The sequence below is a fragment of the Babesia bigemina genome (assembly GCF_000981445.1).
Source record: "Babesia bigemina genome assembly Bbig001, chromosome : I".
Taxonomy (NCBI): Eukaryota; Apicomplexa; class Aconoidasida; order Piroplasmida; family Babesiidae; genus Babesia; species Babesia bigemina.
The window spans coordinates 951,708-967,984 of NC_027216.1; the positions used below are offsets into that span (position 1 = coordinate 951,708).

A 16,277-nucleotide genomic window follows, 5' to 3' on the forward strand; every position below is an offset into this window, starting at 1 on the left:
CATAGAGACCAACTGTGCGTCAAGCGTGTGTGTTGGCGCGGTTGTCTTGGTAATGCTAAGACGCGCCGAGCGTGGCAACTGCCTGTGGGGACGTGGCGTTGCGCTTCTTGCGTCATTAGGCTACATTTTACACAGTGGGCTTCCGCGTAGCTTAACCATGCGTCTTAATAATGGTAGGCTGAAAGTTTCGGCTCTACATAAGTTTTATCAGTGGCTCTTTGACCAGTTTGATTCGATCATCCACCGCGGCAACGGCTTTTTCGACAATGCGCCGTTTGTGGCGCGTTACCGGTGCTATCCGGTGTCGTTTTTAGGGAAGGAGGCGATGGAGCGCGGCAACAAGATATCGATGCCTCCGAGCGCGTTGAACGAGCTCGCTTCTCGCAACATCACCTGGCCCATGATGTTCGAGTTGCGCAACGACATCAAGGGACGATCCAGCCATGCCGGCGTGCTCGAGTTCATCTCCGAGGAGGGAATGTGCCATATTCCATACTGGGTGAGTATGCAGTGCATATGCGAGCTGGAACGGGCTGGACGTTGTTGCCTTCGTCGCCGTAGACATTCCTTTGCGCCTGGTTCGCGATATATCAGTGTGCATATGCCGTTTTGTTCTGCGTTTGGCGTCGTTTAACGTGTTCGTCGTCTTTGTCACTTCTCCATGTGCACATATGTCGCGTGTCACAAGTGCGCAGATGATGCAAAACCTCGGACTGGAGGAGGGCGATTTTCTGACCATACGTAACGTTCGCCTTCCGAAGGCGGAGTGGGTGAAGTTCCGCCCGCGCAACGACAACTACTGGGAGATTTCCAACCCCAAGGCTGTGTAGGTGCTTCGCGTCTATTAGTGTGATCGATCTCAGGCTTGAGACAGCACTTCGCAACTTCACGACCCTAACTGTTGGCGACCAGATCCCCATTCACTATCTCACCAACGTCTACGAGCTAGAGGTCATGGAACTGCGTCCCAGCGACGCGTGTTGCATTATAGAAACCGACATGGAGGTAGAGTTCGCCGAGAGCCGGAAGAAAAAGAGGACCGAGCAAAAGCAAGTGATTTCGGGCAAGCGCCTCGACGGAAAGGCTAGCGTGGTGCGCGAAGACGAGACGGTCGTCGCCAAGCCGTGGCTCAACAAGCTGAAGCACGGCGTCAGGGTGAGTTGACGTCGGTTCCCGTTAAAAGTGTGCCAGACTTCGTGTGAAGAGTTCGAGAGGCTCCTTCGTCTAGGCAGAGTGGCCTCCTGCGCGCCTAGGCGCTAACACATTAATGTAGCATACTGTAATTGTGGCCGGTTGGGCGCGTCGGCTCCGCCGCGAGTCGATCACTCTAAGACTACATAGTCGTACAATGGCAGACGAACGGGCGTGTGCGCCGCACCTATCAGATTTTTACGGTTGTCTGGGCCGGTCCGGGCGGGACCTATCGCAATGTGCCCGCGAGCTGGGCGCGCTGCGCCAGTGCAGTGATGGGTAGGTCCTCCGGCGCGTTTCTTGACACTTTTCAGGGACAAGAATGAAAACTACTGTGTTGGAGAGCTCACTCGCTTGATTCGGTGCACAGGGTGAGTGTATGAACGGGTTGGATTCCGGTGGAATCATCGGCGGGATGCCGACATGCTTTCACCCCGTCTTTCGTCGCCAAATTCACTCTGTCGCAGAGAGCCCGATCGCACAGGTTGTGCCAAGGAGTTCATCGCCTTCCGCGAGTGCCACCGTCCCGGGGGAGCTGAGATACTCATCAAGGTGAGTAGTGAGCAGATGTGCAACACGGATGTGAGCTGCGACAATTGAGAATGCAATCGAACAGAGCACGTCTCTAGCAGTGTGTGCCTGTGATTGTTGCTGTGTTGCCAACTTTGCTTGCGTATTGCGCGTGGCATTATACCATCGGTGTGAATGGCAGTCTTGACTTCATGTCGCATTTCTGGTTGACTTCACTGCGCAGGACAACATGTACAAGATCAGCAAGGACCATATGCACAAGTACAACGTTACCTCTGATGTGATCTGCCCCGCGTCTGCCCCAAAGCGCGACGGGAAGGCCATACGTGCTGCGTTGGATAAGCTTCGCGCCGCCTGCGGCTTCAAGAACTACGAGGAGAACTTCACTCCCAAAGTGAAGATTTGATGCTGCCCTGAGGCGCACCATCGTTTTTCACGAACACAGAAATCTAACGAATATAACCGTTCATGCGCACTTCGGAGCCATGGGAGGTACGCACATGCGAAAGCAGCGGCGGCGGGGCAGGCGCTGTACCCGGCACGGACAATTATACATGCACGTTTAGCTGTGTTATAGCGCCTCATTCGACGGCGTGTATCTGTTACATACGTTCTCATGCGATTAGGGGCCACCAAAAGCGTAGACTGTTCTCTATACGGTTTTGACTACGATGCACTCCTTGCCTTCACGCTCGACAATGCTGAAGGAATCGTTGAACGAGCTAGAATGCAGCCAGCGCGTCACACGGTCCGGGTCGAACTTGAAACCCTTTGCGATTTGAATGAAAAGTGGGATGTCGACGGTGGCCTCGGCAGCAATGTCAACTTCGGCGTCGTCAAGCTCCATCTCAGTTTCGCTACGATGGAGCTTCATGGCGTCCCTTCGGCGCAAGTTTCGTTCGATCTGCGCCTGGATGGTGTTGCGCAGAATCTGTACGAGCACGTGGTCGTCACCCTCGAAGATCATGCGGTAGCGCGAGTACTCCCTCGCGAGCTTGCAGGCAACGGAGTGGCGTTGCGAAGAGATGTACGACTCTAGAAGGGTGGCGATGGCCATGTCCACATCGTCGGCATTGATGTGGTTCGAAAGCCTCATCTTTGCGTTGGCCTCCGCAATGCGGATCACCGATTCGATGTGCCTAAGCGTCAGCGGATATCCGCCGCCATAGGCCGTCTTCTGTCGGATGGAGCTATAAAATCCGGCCAGCTTGCCCTCGATCACACGGTAGAATTCCGGGGAGATGACTGGTGAGCAATTGGCCTTCGCATATCGCAGGTAGTTGGAGAATTCCTTTTGAGTGAGCGGCTGGCACGCAGATGATGAGCTGATCTTGTTTTTGAGGTTCTGCACAACCTGCTCGTAGTTTGCCACGTTCTCTATTTTGGGGTGCAGCAGTTGGTGGTTTGTGATGACGTATTCGCTCAGCAGCAGGTCTTCGTGCGTGTTTGGCACGTCCTTCATGACGATGATGAGGTCGAATCTGCTGAGAATCGGGTCCGAAAAGTCGACGTTCTCCTTGAAGGTGAGCGATGGCTCGTATCGACCGAAGATTGGGTTCGCAGCGGCGACAACCGAGCACCTGGCCTTTAGCGAAGTGACGATGCCGGCCTTCGAAATCGAAATCGACTGCTGTTCCATAGCTTCGTGAATCGACACTCGATCCTTGTTTGACATTTTGTCGAACTCGTCGATGCAGCAAATGCCCAAATCGGCCAGCACCAGCGCCCCTCCTTCCAGAGACCACTCGCCCGTGGCGGGGTCGCGCCTGAGACCCGCAGTCAGACCCACGGCCGAAGCACCCTTGCCGGTGGTTAAAACGCTCCTGGGCGCTGTCTTGTGTACGTATGTTAGGAACTGCGACTTCCCCAAACCGGGGTCTCCGACGAGCAGGACGTTGATGTCGCCCCTAATGCGGTGGGACGAAGAGCTGTTCGCATCGGCGTCACCCTGTTGCGTGGGCTCGGCCTCCGAGTTACTGGCTCCCCTGCCCTTACCGACGCCACCGAACAGGGCACAGCATATGGCAGTTTTTGCGGCCTTCTGGCCGAATATGGCTGGCGCCACAGATGCAATGAGCCTTTCACGAATGCAGGGGTCCCTGGCCAGCTTCTTGATATGCTGAATGTCTTCCGATGTCAGATCCTCCTGGATGCTTTGGTTGGTTTCAACTTCCACCGAGACTGCCTCCAGCTCCGTCTTCAGGACGGGGAAGTTGTGCTTAATGTTCAGCGCAACGTCGTATCTGCTTTTGTATATGGCGAGCACCTGTATGAGGTCACCGGGGCGGCACGAGTCCACGAGATCGCCCGACAGAATAACCGAACGCTGCCTAGGCGTTCGGCCCGCCTGCACGGATTGCGGGGGCTCCTGTATTGTGACTTTCTGGTAGTCATCGTATACCGTGTTGATGCGGTCCACCGAGAACGAGCCGGCGCCACAGTAGGCACACTTTTGGGGGTGCAGCGGTTTTTGCTGGTCGCTGAAGTATATCGGCATGTCAACACCACCGTCACACAGGCTGCACTTCAGGTACAGCACCCGCAGCTTTGGCAGCACCAGGCCTCGGCGCACGACGATGCCGCTGAGCTTGACCAGCGTGTTAAGCTCCCTGCTCCGCAAGTTGCACAGCTGGGTGGTGAACGGCCAGTCGATGAGCGCAACCTTGCAATGACGACCTTTGTACAGCCGCTTTCTCTTACGGTGGGCCTCCACATTGACGCAGTCGTTGAGCACTGGCATCACGCCGATCGGGTTGAACTCTAGCCACGGGATCATGTTCTCACAATGGAACGCCATGAGGTGTGGCACCGATACCTTGAGGATGTTCGCGTCGTCCTGAATCATCTTCTCGATGCGATCCAAATAATGGAATCGCGTGTCCTTTTCGTTCAATTTGAATCGGTACAGGAAGTACCTGAAGAGCGTGTCGATGGCCTGCTGGAACTTCTCGTCGAAGTGGCTCACTGATGGGTCTGCGCGCAGCACGGCCTTAGCACCCTCAAGCATGGTGAAATCAGGCGCATCTGAGTCGCCTTTCTGCAGCTGCTTGCGCCGGCTTTCCACACGCTGAACGATGCGCTCGAATATCCCATCCTCCGCCGACTCCTCATCGTACCTGAGAATCTTGCGCCATAGCTGTTGGTGGCCGCGGCTTTCAATCTGACGCTGCTGTTCCTCGTATCTGATGCGCCTTTCGGCGGCTCTGCGCGCCCTAGGGTCGTCAATGTACTCTTCTTCATCGATAAGCGAGTCATCGTACTCGTCTACGTTAATACCAAGCTTGGCGAATCCCTCAGCTTCTCGCTCGATATCGTCTTGACCGACGACGAAACCGGTTTCCTCATCGTACAGGTCCTCTCCTTCCTCGGATACCGCCGCCTCTTCTTCCTCCACGTCCTGGAAGTGATCCCTGTTGTCTTCCAAGGCCTCTGAACCATAATCAAGTGGTGGTCATTACGCATTGAAATCATGTAAAAACGCGATTCACAACACAGAAGGAGAGCAGTTGAGCATTTATAGCGGCAGGATCACCGGCTCTCCCGATACGCGCTTACGTGCGAAGCTATATACACGGTAGCGTTGCAGCCAATGATCACGCATTCATACATAATATACCAATGTAACATTCCTCAACGGTAAGTATTTGGGGCTTATACACGTGGAAGGCTGCCAAATGCCTCACCTTCCTCTGACTGCGAATGGAATTCTTCCAAAACGTCGTCGCGGTGACCGTACTCCGAACGCCGACTCTGCACGGTTGTGATTCCTTATAAATTTCATTGGCTTACCATTTTTACTACTGCGGCCAATTATCAAATAGAATAACAGCGTTACCTATGGGGGATTCCTGGTCAGTCAGACACGGGTATGGATGTGTGCGATTCAAGCGGCACAACGCATGTTACACAATCGCATGGTTTCATTATAAATGTGTCACGTTCAAATTTTAGTATATGTGGGAGCGAGCGGCAGATCTTTTGGCTGCAACCTCACCCCGGCGCTATCCTTCCATGACGCGAGAAGGTGCAACAATTACCGTTGCATCACAACGTAGACAGAAAATTAGATTCAGACGAAGATGTTACCGTCACATAGATTGTTACAGCTGTCTAATATGACATATTCCATGCATTTGCCACGATGGCACAAACAAAAATTTTAGATACGCTAACGCCGCCTGCAGATTACGCATTTGACCGAACTCATGGTTTCCACTGCTTGGATCCGACAACAGTGCAGTTAAGGCCGACTTGGCATACAATCGTTTGCCCGCATATGTCCAGTTTGACCTTGTCGCTCAGGTACCTGCCCCCGTTGTTTGACCCAAGCTTTGCACTCACCACCCGCAGCTGTCGGTTGAGAAGGTTCTTGGCGCGACATTGAACACCGAATCGTCGATTTGTACTTTGAGCTTTGGCGCATTTTTCATGAATTCGCGACGGGTCATGATGTTGGCTGCGGCATTGTGAGCATGAGAATAGTGAAAGCACGGGTTCACGTTGGTATTTAACATTCAACACCGATGCCAGACAGCTATGGGCGTGAAGCGTACAGCCGGCCCGTTTATGCCACGGTAGTGCCTTCGCATGTCACAGCGCAACTGGGCTGGCCACCAACTGTTCATGGCAGTAGGCGGCGCGAACCAGCACAGCGTGGATTCGTTCACAGTGCACAAGTTTGATGTAGTGCATGCCACGTACCCTGGCTCTGCTTTGCCCTTTTGGCAGTTTTTTCCACCTCGTCACCCGGTTCCGAGATGATGCTGGGAAGGACCTCTGTGGCCTCCGTCGGGGCGGCTCTTTTCGTCGTGGGAGGCTCCTCCTCCAGGCTTTCCACCTTGTTCTCATTGTCTACCGCGTCCAAACCCTCGGATTTGATAAGTTCCTGGAGTTGATCGGTGCCGTACATCTCGGTCAGGGTTTCGAGGATCAGCTCGTTGACTTCTTCCCGGCGCGCGTCGAAGTAGGACGCAGGCTTGCGGAACCTTCTCCCCAACTCCTCTCTCATGGAGAGTAGGCTGGTGTTCTGGAGGCCATCGAGCTTGATGATGTCGCTGCGAGATTTTAGACACGCGTCCAGGCGCGACGCTACGGCCGCGTTTGACCTACCGCAAGGCCTCCCGTATCTCATCCCTGGTGACTGCTGTGAGCGCAGACTTCGTCATAGTGGCAATTACGTGATCCCTACCGGCGAGTTGCGTCAGGGTGTGAAGTGATGGCGGCGGCGAAGGCGGGCGGTAAGTGTGTTGGCGCCGGCCGCGACATTAGTGGATGGCATATCTAATGTGTTACCATCTTCGCAAACCTCATAACACGCCGATGTGTAAATGAGTCGCAGAATGAAAGTGTGTGGCTGCGACTTTGAATATGCATGTACGGAGCATACTCGTTGAAGTTTCCATTTATCGTTAGGGCGCTGGGCATCGCTCTGTGCCCCAGCATACCCATCTGCCGTAACAATGCCGCGTGTATGGAGTTGGCGAGCTCCAGTGTTGCGCCGGACTCCCTCCGGTGTGGCCTCGGATGCGTTGGCGCACATAACGGAAGCCGCTGCTGAGTTCATTGCCTAAATCTAATACGTCTTAATCGTGAATGGTTGGCGTGAAATTAATATAGCTGGCATGTTGCCGTATGCGGGGATTTTGAGCTGCGGCCATACGCAGCCCCCCTTAACAATAGCACCCATGTATGTGCGCCACATAAATATACTGCCTCAGCATTATGTACAACTGAGTGCTCTTGTGCCCTGCGTCAAAAATAGCACTCAAATCTTCATCTTTGCCGCTTTCAGAGCTTGACAACTTGCCGCATTTGTGCAGCGAAGAGGCCCATGCGATCTACTCGCAGCACAGCGTGCTTTATCTGCACGAAGCGCTGCAGCACCGATATCGACGCGTCAGTTGGTATACAGCGCTCCAGCGAGTGTCGGTTCTGCTGTATCCACAACATGTGGAATAGCGTCTCGGCGTTTTCTTTACAACGTTCGGCCAGTGCCTCCGCCAGCTCGTACCCGAACGCGTCCACATCGAACCTCTTTTGCGCGAAGACGTTGAAGAAGTCGATGTAGCAGCAACACCAGCACGGCTCGCCCACCGCGTTGTAGGTGAGGTGGCACTTTGATATGAAAACAGTGTTGGCCGTTCCGGCCCGGTCCGTCACCTCGATTCCCGATGTGTCCACGTCACAGCAGTCAGGGTCAAATTGGTGGTCCGCGAGGGATCCGGTCATTACGATATCCGTGGAGACCTCGTCCTCCCCCTCGAGCACCTGGGTGGGTATGGGCGTGTACAACCTGCAAAATCTGAGCTTCTGCAGTGCCTCAAGCTGGGAGTCTTTGTCGGAGGCCTTGTGGAAAAATGGACCCGACTCCGCCCCCCCGAAGTAGCAGTCCCTCTTACGCCGTCCGTAGTACTTAAACTTGCCGCGTATTCCCTTCAGTTTCGCCGCTGCAGATATCACGTCAATGATGACAGCGCCTTTATCTTGATCGCTGCTAGACGTGTCGTCTGCCTTTGGCTCGGCACCGTCCGGGTTGGTAGGAGCCGTTGTTGTGTCGCAGAGAGCCGGTTCCTTCATCATCAGCGTGCCCTTCGTGCCGGGCAGCCCCAGCGCAATTAGCGGCTGCACCGGTCGCAGGGTTATGTCTACCCTTTCCTTGCTGTAATAATTTCGTGGTCTCTCCTTGTTAGCGGTGCCGCGCGGTGATGTGGCGGGACTTTTGCGTACCTTGGCGCTGCACTTGTGTTGGGCACAGCGGCGTTGCGCATGATAATCTGCATCATGCTGTTTAGGGGCTACGGCAAGTTCTGCGGTGCTGCCATCACTCATACATGTGGCATCTACATCAACGCCTGTGCCATCCTTACCCGTCGACATCTGATGCGCAACGATGTTGAAATCCTCAATGCTCTCCGTGCTAGTGTGGCTGCTTGAGTGCGGCAGCTCCCGAAGCGAGCAGTAAGACGCCACTTTCCGTGTTATATTGTACCGATCCGCCGTTTCAACGAAGTTCCCCAGGTCGTATTCAGGTTCCGGACGCTCTACTGTGGCGGAGAGATGGTCATCATTGTCCAGATCCATCGCAGCATCGGCTATGTGGAGGCAACCACTGCTGGGTTCATCAGCATGGTGAGCTTTTGCAATGAGTTGCGGGGTGTTGGCATTGGTGGAGTCCGATGGCAGCTGTTCTTCGTCTTCACTGTGTATACTGTAACCGAATGATAGATTGCTATCAGACGTGTGCAGGTTCTTAATCTCAATGGAGCTGCTGGATTGCAGCGCCAAGTGTTCGACTGGGCTTCCTGTCATTGTTCTAGTGGAAATCTGGCGCACCACCTCTGCCTTTTCCGCCAACGCACTCTGAGTGTCGAGAGGAGAAGCATTTTTAGTCCACATCGTGCCCATGCTCTTGAGTTCCCGTCCCCCCCGATAAGCCCTGGACGCTGCGCGGGAGAGGTCGAGTTGGCATTCCCGCAAACAACGGAAAGCCTTGGATATACCTGCAAAGTGTCAACTGTTCTTTTTCTCCCACGAGTTGGCACCCGGGTATTACAAATATGAGCACGAGCAGTCTCCTATTGCCTCCGATGGTCCACTGCAAGCGCTGTACCACAGTGCCAGCGCTTTAGTCGGCCTTATATTACGCAAACAATGCGCAGAATTCTATCTTTATAACAAAGCGCGCGCTACAGTATCGCGCTGACAAGCTTCGGTTTAACTCCCAACAAGCTACCAGAAATCCGTACGGGGCCTGTCCAGGTTCAGCGTCAGCCGAACACCTCCTTACCTGTTTATTACGCGAGCACACACTTCAATATACGCGCAAACAGGTACCGCTTGGTACATGCTCTTTGCCTTCAGTGTGCTGGGATGCCTCGCCTGCTGACTTTCCGCTGCGTGGCATGCCAGACATTCGTCGACTGTTGCCCGTAACCTTGCTAGCTGCGGATAATGCTGCAATCGTGACGGTGTGTACCGGTGCCACGGCGCACGACGTTTAGCAACATCTATCTCCGGGGCCGTCCGGCGTCATCCCCCTCGGCTTACCCAACTAAAGTCGTAAAATCAGCACATCAGCCCGTACATCTTGCAATGACGCGTCCTACTGTTAGACTGGGCCGCCACTTGCGGTGACGAGTGATTTTGGCCGAATTCGATTGTTCGCCAGAGACGGCCAATTATGGTGTATAGTTATTGATGCGCGACGGGGTACCAGCGTTCCCAAACGCCGCCCGGCGATATAACTACTTACTTGGTGCCCATCGGCGAGTTGCGGTGGGCTGCGTTAAAATACGGTTACTTCGGTTCACTGCCCGGCTGCCGGGTCTCCGCGTCGTGGTGGGATACCACGAGGGGCGTGATGAGCTGGTGGTGCACAAGAGTCTCAGCGGCGCTCATGCTAATCAGTGAGAATGGGAGAGTTAGCGCCGGGCGCTTCCGTGATAGAGCGCTCGCCTGCGCGCCTATAGGTAGCGTGCCCACAGTCCCCGGCGCGCCTTTCGTTTCTTACATAGATAATAATTATAACTCAGGTTGCGGCCAAAGGCCTGCCTTTTAGATTGTTTCGCTGGCATCGTGCAAATGCTGTGAGGGAGATCGTGCGTACGTGAAACGCCCGCCTCCTGACTAATACGAACATGCCCGTGTTGCTTCGTTGTTGTCTAGCCGCGTTTTCGCAGGCACTTCCGTGACATATGGCGACGATATTCCTCGAATCGAGGCGCAGCCTACATAGTTAAAAAAATCTTGCGCTACTTGCGCATCCCGCTCCGACGACGAGTCATCCAGTACCGCACGTTCCTCGGCCCCTCGTAGACAGGTCTGGGCGCCGCAATATTAGCCTCTTTTCGCGCTAGTCGTTTGGCGTATCTGGCCATTGCGTCCAGGCGTAGCTGCTCCCTAAGCTCGGCGGCCTGCCGTGAGAGTTCCTGCTTCACCTTAGAAAGCGGCTCCGTTTGCGCCGCCGCCACGTTGGCCACCAGCCGACGAAATATTGAGCATATTGTCATAATAAATTCAGTGGCTGTCTATCTAACCTGCGCCCGCGCTACAGGTATGCCTGACTGCGGAGGCTGCGCGTTGTACCGTTCCGAATGCAGGGCGGCGGGGTAGCAGTTGTTTGTAGCCGTTGATCAGCGCCCGTGTTGGTGTTTGCTGCAACAACACGAGGAGTGGCTGTTCACGGTACCGGCATCTCACTGCTCCCTCATCAGTGTGCAGCATGGCGTTCGACTCCTTCGACAGCCCATCGCGCCGGGAGTTCAGCTCCCACTGCCAGCGGATGCTGAGCCTATCGGAGGACTACAAGGAAGTGGGCGATTCGGACTGCGGAGCAAGCGATAGCAGCTACCTGAACAGCCACTGCTACAGGAGCCGCCGCATCTCTGCGAGCTACGCAAGCGACAGCGCGAGTGTGAAGTTGCCGGACACCAGTGATGCATCCACGCCGCGTTCATTATCGGGCTCCGTATACGGCCGTGACGCGGCCAAGGCGTTCAAGACAAAGAGCGTGCGTGATCTGGAGTGCGAGGAGTCTCTACGCCGGTTGCACAGCCTCGTCGCCGGAGATAGCGTATACTTTTGCCGCGCCGTGCTGGGGACGTCCGAGGACAGCGACGATTCGGATATTGGCGAATTCGTGGAGGGCAAGGTCACTTGCTTTTCGTACGACTTCATGAGGCGCTACGTCATCGTGTCGCTGGATGGCTACGGCAGCCTTAAGTTCACTTACGGCGACCTCCACGCGATGGCACTCGACGGAAACGTCCACCTGCAACGTTTGCAGCAGTCGGTCGTCCTGTCCAAGGCGCAGCGGCAGAAGCGCCCGAGGTACTTCGAGGATGAGTACATGACACGCCGTTCGTTCAGCAACCAGAACACCGCGGATGATTCGGAAGACGCAGCGCACGACAGTGCATACGGCTCGTCGCACCACGCGTACTCCGAATCCAGTGCCGCAGGGGGGGCTGATTTTTACGGGATACGCACCCGGCCCGTGCCCCCTGGAGCCGAGAGCATCTGCCGCTGCCGGTTCGTCAACAAGGTGGACCTGGTGCAGAAGCTGCGCAGCGCAATCAACAAGAACAAGCAGGAATTTTACGAGCGAACAGAAACAATGCAGGAGCTGCGGCTGATAACGACGCAGAACGTGCGCGCGTATGAGCTCGAAATGGTCGCATACCTCCTCGGAGAGGACCCCTGGGCCTACGCCGCCAATCACTACGACCGGCCCACAGACGAACAGATCAAAGAAATTGTGGAGCAGTACGGTGCAGCAGCCCGTAATGCAAAATACTTGGCGCATTTTGCCAACTGGCAGAAATTCCAGAAGCAGGTGAAGAACTAGACCAAAGCTTCCCCAGCGAGGCCGCTGGGCCACCTGTACTCTAGGAAATCATAGAGCATGCTCAACTGCAACGTAATGCTCGCAATTACATAGCTATATACCGCTGATACTGCTTATGCGTGCCGCTCAACGCAGGGGTCCGCTGCTACATTTATAATGGCTGCGTGTACAGCGCGCGTTTCTCTGCTGCGGGCGACGTGACGCCGAATCGGAGCTCAGAACTTTAGCCTTGCCACGTGCACTAGAGTGCTCCCGGCAGCAACGTCCGCTGTACAGGATTACGGGACGGTGATTTTTCTCAACCGTGCGCCGTAGTCGCTCATCCGCACAATGACACTTCGTTTTGGCAATGGTAATTTTGGATCTGGTTGGGCATGCGCACCAGTCTGACGATACCTGCGTTGTTTCCGCAAGCGATCACCTGCGCAGATTGTAACGGTGCACATTCAGACCTACGGAGAGGTCCTGGGAGACGGCGAGGGACCTAAGGTGCGCGCCGCAGACCTCACGGTCGATTTTGCCGAAGTACGACGATCCGTCGAGAGAGAAGAGGAGGACACTGTGCTTAGTATACACATCGATGTCAGCGGCGAAGATGTCCACCTCGCAGCATCCCGGCCCCGCCTTAGTGGGCGTGTGGACGCGGTCGCTGCGGTTCCTGAGCAAGGGTTTCTGAAAGTAGATGGTGGACTGTCGGAAACGTTCCATCAGAGGTTCGTCTGACCCGTTCTCGTCAAAGGGCTGCACTTGGTGCGCCCGAACGAACAGCAGGTTGGCCCAGAGTGAGTGGCAGCAGATGTCTGGGTTGTCCATGCCTGCAGTATTGTGAGCTCAATTCGCTGTACAGTCGCGTCAAGTGCTACGCACCTTGTATAAAGAGCTGCCGCGTTCGCCGGAGGCTGTATCTCGTGAGCTCCCAAAACTCTATGCAGGTGCGCGATATGGTGAAGAACTTGCGTGGCCGCTGAGAATCACTGCGGGGCGGACGGCGCAAACTAACGTAGGCGAGCTTGTGCCTCGGAAACACTGTGGGTTCGCTGGCATCCACTGAATCGTTCGTCTGCGCGTCGTTTTCATCGGCCGGGGCCCTTTGCCTTACATCGTAGAACACGAATCCGCTGGGACGGAAGTGATTCGTGTCGTTGACTGTGAACCCTTCTCCGCGAAGTATGTCGTAGGCCCGAATAGGACCTCCTTGTTGCTTTATCTGGTACAGCAATTAGTAAATTGCGTGGCGTCGACCAACCAGCAGCTGTGTCACTAGTAGTTCGAGAAACTGAAGTTCACGGTGCTGTACGATCTCGATTTCACGAGTTGCCTGCTTGCATATCGCGTTGAGGAGTTGGGGATCTACCAGTAATTTGCCGTCCTCTATGTCGTACAGGCTGAGAGGGATGAAGTTTTGCCTGGGCTGGCTGAGCATGACCACGACGCCGTCAGACACCCGCATCTCCTGGTACCCATTCCCCTGTATTTCGAATACCAGCTCGTAGGTAGTCATATCCCAGAACCTATACACGTGTTTGTACAAGTCAGCGGCTCCGATGCGTTTGTTCATGCCTGCGTGGTATGGCGCGACCCTCCTCTCCCCTCACCGCAGAACTCGAAGAATGCAGGGTGCCGGAGAACGACGCATTCAAACTGGTGGCTCGTAGCGTATGACTCCAACTTGCCCATTTTGAGCGACTGCGTCTCTTCGATTGCGGCGGAGACTCATTACCTGAAGGAGCACGACCTTGCACTGCAAGTGGGCGGGGAGCGATGAGTACGCTATTATGAGCGTGTCGTTGGAGGGGTTGTGGACCATCGTATGCACAGCTCAACATGATAAGAGTATACTGTTTCGGTTACCTGCGAAGTGCACTGTCGAGCGGTCCACTGGGTTGAGTTCGCACACCAGTTTGCCGTCCCGCTGTGCGCATGTGAGAACGGCGGACACTGCTGAGCACCCACCGCGTCGTAGCATCGTGCGAGCCCGCTCCGCATTCTGAATTCGATATATCAAGCTCAGATAAGTCACTTACAGGACGCATGCCAGATGCTCCACCAACAGGACTTCCTTCACCTCTCGCATTTCGTAACATGGCTGTGGGTAACCACTTGGTATGTCCGCCATGACGTCTATACGCGTCACCTGCGTCATATGATCACGCATCTAACGATTGCTACCCCTGTTAGTCGCGAACACAGCGCCCCTGCAACCATTTTGGTGGACTGCTCTCTGCTCTCAAGTCGGCGAGGTTGGCATCTGCCATGTATGCGTCGTCGGTTTACGAACTCGAACATGCTTCCGGAACGCGCAGTAAACGCCTACGATGGCACCTAGTTTACGGCAAAAAGTAAAAAGTGTAATGCACATCGCAGGTGTGGACGGTTCAGGCCACCTTGCCTCAGTGGCACTGGCAGATTGAAAATTCCTCGCTTCGAAGTGTTGCATCTCCGGAGCACACACTGAGTTACACACATGTCTTAAATAACTTTAGCCATAAGAAAGGGGTCAGAGCTGGCGGAATCCCATCCTCTGCGACCCCCGTGGCGATGCCACGCAAAATGTCATGAAGATCGTGCCTTCCTTTTTCGTGCTGCTCTGTTGCTGCTCAAGTGCACTTGGTGTCTGTGTCTGGACCAGCGGGAACGCTGCTGAGCTGCTCTGCGCTCGCGCTGGCGGCTGGAGAGCTCCAGTCGCGGAGCCTCTACACCCTTTCGACTGCAACGCGTCGCGGAATGGCGATGTCTACAGGTCCAGCAAGGCTACAAAATATTTGAATAATGCCAGTGTGCAGCGCGACCGCTTCTTTTCGAGCCGCGAGCGTCCCGGCAGCCGCTTGCGTTGCTCGGGTGTAGGATTCTCTAAAGGATTCCTAGTCTCCGACGCCGATAAATCGCGACCAAGACACACAGCGCTATCCGCACGCGCTAAAAAGGATGTTGCTGTCAATACGGTGCCCGTGAAGCGTGATGTGCAGACCAAAGTTGCTGCCGTTCATGAGCTTCGCGAACGTGTGCTACTGGTGGATGGTACAGGGCTGGCTTATCGCTGTTTCTTCGCTCTTCCGACACTGACTACGTACCGGGGTACCGAGATTGGGGCCATTGTGGGCTTCATGAACTCGCTGGCAAGGATATACAGGTCGTTTGGCCCCAAGTACATCGGCATTGCGTTCGATTCCCCAGGCTCCAACAGCACTAAACGCGAGGTGTGGCCGGAGTACAAGGCGAACCGTCAGGCAATAAAGACGTCTTTCAAGAAACAGCTGATGTGGATCAAGGAGTTCTGCTCCATAGTCGGGCTCCCCATCTTCCTGCGGCGCTCGACGGAGGCTGACGACATCATAGCCAGCATGATTACCTTCCTGAACGGAGGAGCCGGAAAAGACGACGCGGACCAATCAGGCGATGAAGAGGTGCAGCAGATGCGGCAGATCGACTTCCGAGTCCCCAACCCGGCGCCTGGAGGCGTTTTCGACCGCGTGGCAGGCGCATCGGCCGCCCAGCTAGAGCGAATGGACGCCTCCACTGACAACGGTCTGCAAAAACGCAGCTTCGATGTGCACGTGCTCACAGCCGATAAGGATCTGCTTCAGGTCCTTCAGCACAACGGCGCTGGTAACGTGAACGTGCGTGTCGTGCAGCCGCACAAAAAGTTCCGGCTGGTTGACGAGTCGACCGTTCTTGAGGAGTATGGTAAGTCGCCACCCGTTGGTTAGATTACCTGCAGGCATTCCTCCGGGGCGTTTCAGCGAGTACCTGGCACTCGTCGGCGACTCGGCAGACAACATCCCCGGCGTGATGGGCATCGGGCCGAAGACCGCCCCCGTGCTCATCTCCAAGTACGGCTCGTTCAAGGTAGCTGGCCTTTGCGCTGTGCCTTAATGTGTTCGCAGGAGATAATCGATTCTGCGGAAATCGCGAAGATAGCGCGCCGCGGCGGGAAGCACAGCCTCAGCGTGGAACGCGCGTACGACTTCCACTTGATCACCAAGCTCCGTGGTGACGTCCCGGTGCTGTCGTCGCTGAGCCAGCTGCGGAAGAAGCGCACGCTCGAGCGGCAGTTCGTGGCGTTCTGCAGGATGTTCTCGCTGCAGAAATGCTCACTGCGCTGGCACGACGTGACCCACTGAGCGCGAGGCGGCGGCACCAACGCACGTACCAACAAACCCACGACCGGGTTTAACAAACTAATCAGTGTTACAGTTGTGTTTTCGAAACC

The 16,277-nt window shown here is 55.2% G+C and overlaps 9 protein-coding genes across 9 annotated transcripts; 4 read left to right on the plus strand and 5 right to left on the minus strand.

The window, feature by feature from the left end:
* Positions 1-157: 157 nt before the first annotated feature.
* On the plus strand, positions 158-1,260 carry BBBOND_0104230 (ubiquitin fusion degradation protein, putative; the record flags this gene model as incomplete). Its single annotated transcript, XM_012910846.1, has 4 exons — positions 158-499; positions 696-826; positions 864-1,155; positions 1,192-1,260. 4 exons carry the CDS (start codon positions 158-160, stop codon positions 1,258-1,260), a joined length of 834 nt encoding a protein of 277 aa, XP_012766300.1.
* Positions 1,261-1,348: 88 nt separating this feature from the next.
* On the plus strand, positions 1,349-2,128 carry BBBOND_0104240 (hypothetical protein, conserved; the record flags this gene model as incomplete). Its single annotated transcript, XM_012910847.1, has 4 exons — positions 1,349-1,470; positions 1,506-1,562; positions 1,659-1,743; positions 1,946-2,128. 4 exons carry the CDS (start codon positions 1,349-1,351, stop codon positions 2,126-2,128), a joined length of 447 nt encoding a protein of 148 aa, XP_012766301.1.
* A 246-nt stretch (positions 2,129-2,374) lies between these two features.
* On the minus strand, positions 2,375-5,184 carry BBBOND_0104250 (DNA replication licensing factor MCM2, putative; the record flags this gene model as incomplete). The annotated part of the gene is made up of 2 exons (XM_012910848.1): positions 2,375-5,151; positions 5,181-5,184. The coding sequence occupies 2 exons, from the start codon at positions 5,182-5,184 to the stop codon at positions 2,375-2,377; spliced, it is 2,781 nt and encodes a 926-aa protein (XP_012766302.1).
* A 741-nt stretch (positions 5,185-5,925) lies between these two features.
* Positions 5,926-6,853, minus strand: BBBOND_0104260 (hypothetical protein, conserved; the record flags this gene model as incomplete). Its single annotated transcript, XM_012910849.1, has 3 exons — positions 5,926-6,028; positions 6,064-6,178; positions 6,424-6,853. The coding sequence occupies 3 exons, from the start codon at positions 6,851-6,853 to the stop codon at positions 5,926-5,928; spliced, it is 648 nt and encodes a 215-aa protein (XP_012766303.1).
* Positions 6,854-7,509: 656 nt separating this feature from the next.
* Positions 7,510-9,030, minus strand: BBBOND_0104270 (hypothetical protein, conserved; the record flags this gene model as incomplete). The annotated part of the gene is made up of 1 exon (XM_012910850.1): positions 7,510-9,030. The coding sequence occupies one exon, from the start codon at positions 9,028-9,030 to the stop codon at positions 7,510-7,512; it is 1,521 nt and encodes a 506-aa protein (XP_012766304.1).
* A 1,442-nt stretch (positions 9,031-10,472) lies between these two features.
* Positions 10,473-10,730, minus strand: BBBOND_0104280 (hypothetical protein; the record flags this gene model as incomplete). Its single annotated transcript, XM_012910851.1, has 1 exon — positions 10,473-10,730. The coding sequence occupies one exon, from the start codon at positions 10,728-10,730 to the stop codon at positions 10,473-10,475; it is 258 nt and encodes an 85-aa protein (XP_012766305.1).
* A 212-nt stretch (positions 10,731-10,942) lies between these two features.
* On the plus strand, positions 10,943-12,067 carry BBBOND_0104290 (hypothetical protein, conserved; the record flags this gene model as incomplete). The annotated part of the gene is made up of 1 exon (XM_012910852.1): positions 10,943-12,067. One exon carries the CDS (start codon positions 10,943-10,945, stop codon positions 12,065-12,067), a length of 1,125 nt encoding a protein of 374 aa, XP_012766306.1.
* A 319-nt stretch (positions 12,068-12,386) lies between these two features.
* Positions 12,387-14,222, minus strand: BBBOND_0104300 (hypothetical protein, conserved; the record flags this gene model as incomplete). The annotated part of the gene is made up of 10 exons (XM_012910853.1): positions 12,387-12,488; positions 12,524-12,882; positions 12,935-13,031; positions 13,068-13,274; positions 13,314-13,627; positions 13,663-13,753; positions 13,788-13,885; positions 13,919-13,979; positions 14,021-14,054; positions 14,092-14,222. The coding sequence occupies 10 exons, from the start codon at positions 14,220-14,222 to the stop codon at positions 12,387-12,389; spliced, it is 1,494 nt and encodes a 497-aa protein (XP_012766307.1).
* Positions 14,223-15,171: 949 nt separating this feature from the next.
* On the plus strand, positions 15,172-16,188 carry BBBOND_0104310 (5'-3' exonuclease, N-terminal resolvase-like domain, putative; the record flags this gene model as incomplete). The annotated part of the gene is made up of 3 exons (XM_012910854.1): positions 15,172-15,751; positions 15,786-15,913; positions 15,952-16,188. The coding sequence occupies 3 exons, from the start codon at positions 15,172-15,174 to the stop codon at positions 16,186-16,188; spliced, it is 945 nt and encodes a 314-aa protein (XP_012766308.1).
* Positions 16,189-16,277: the final 89 nt, after the last annotated feature.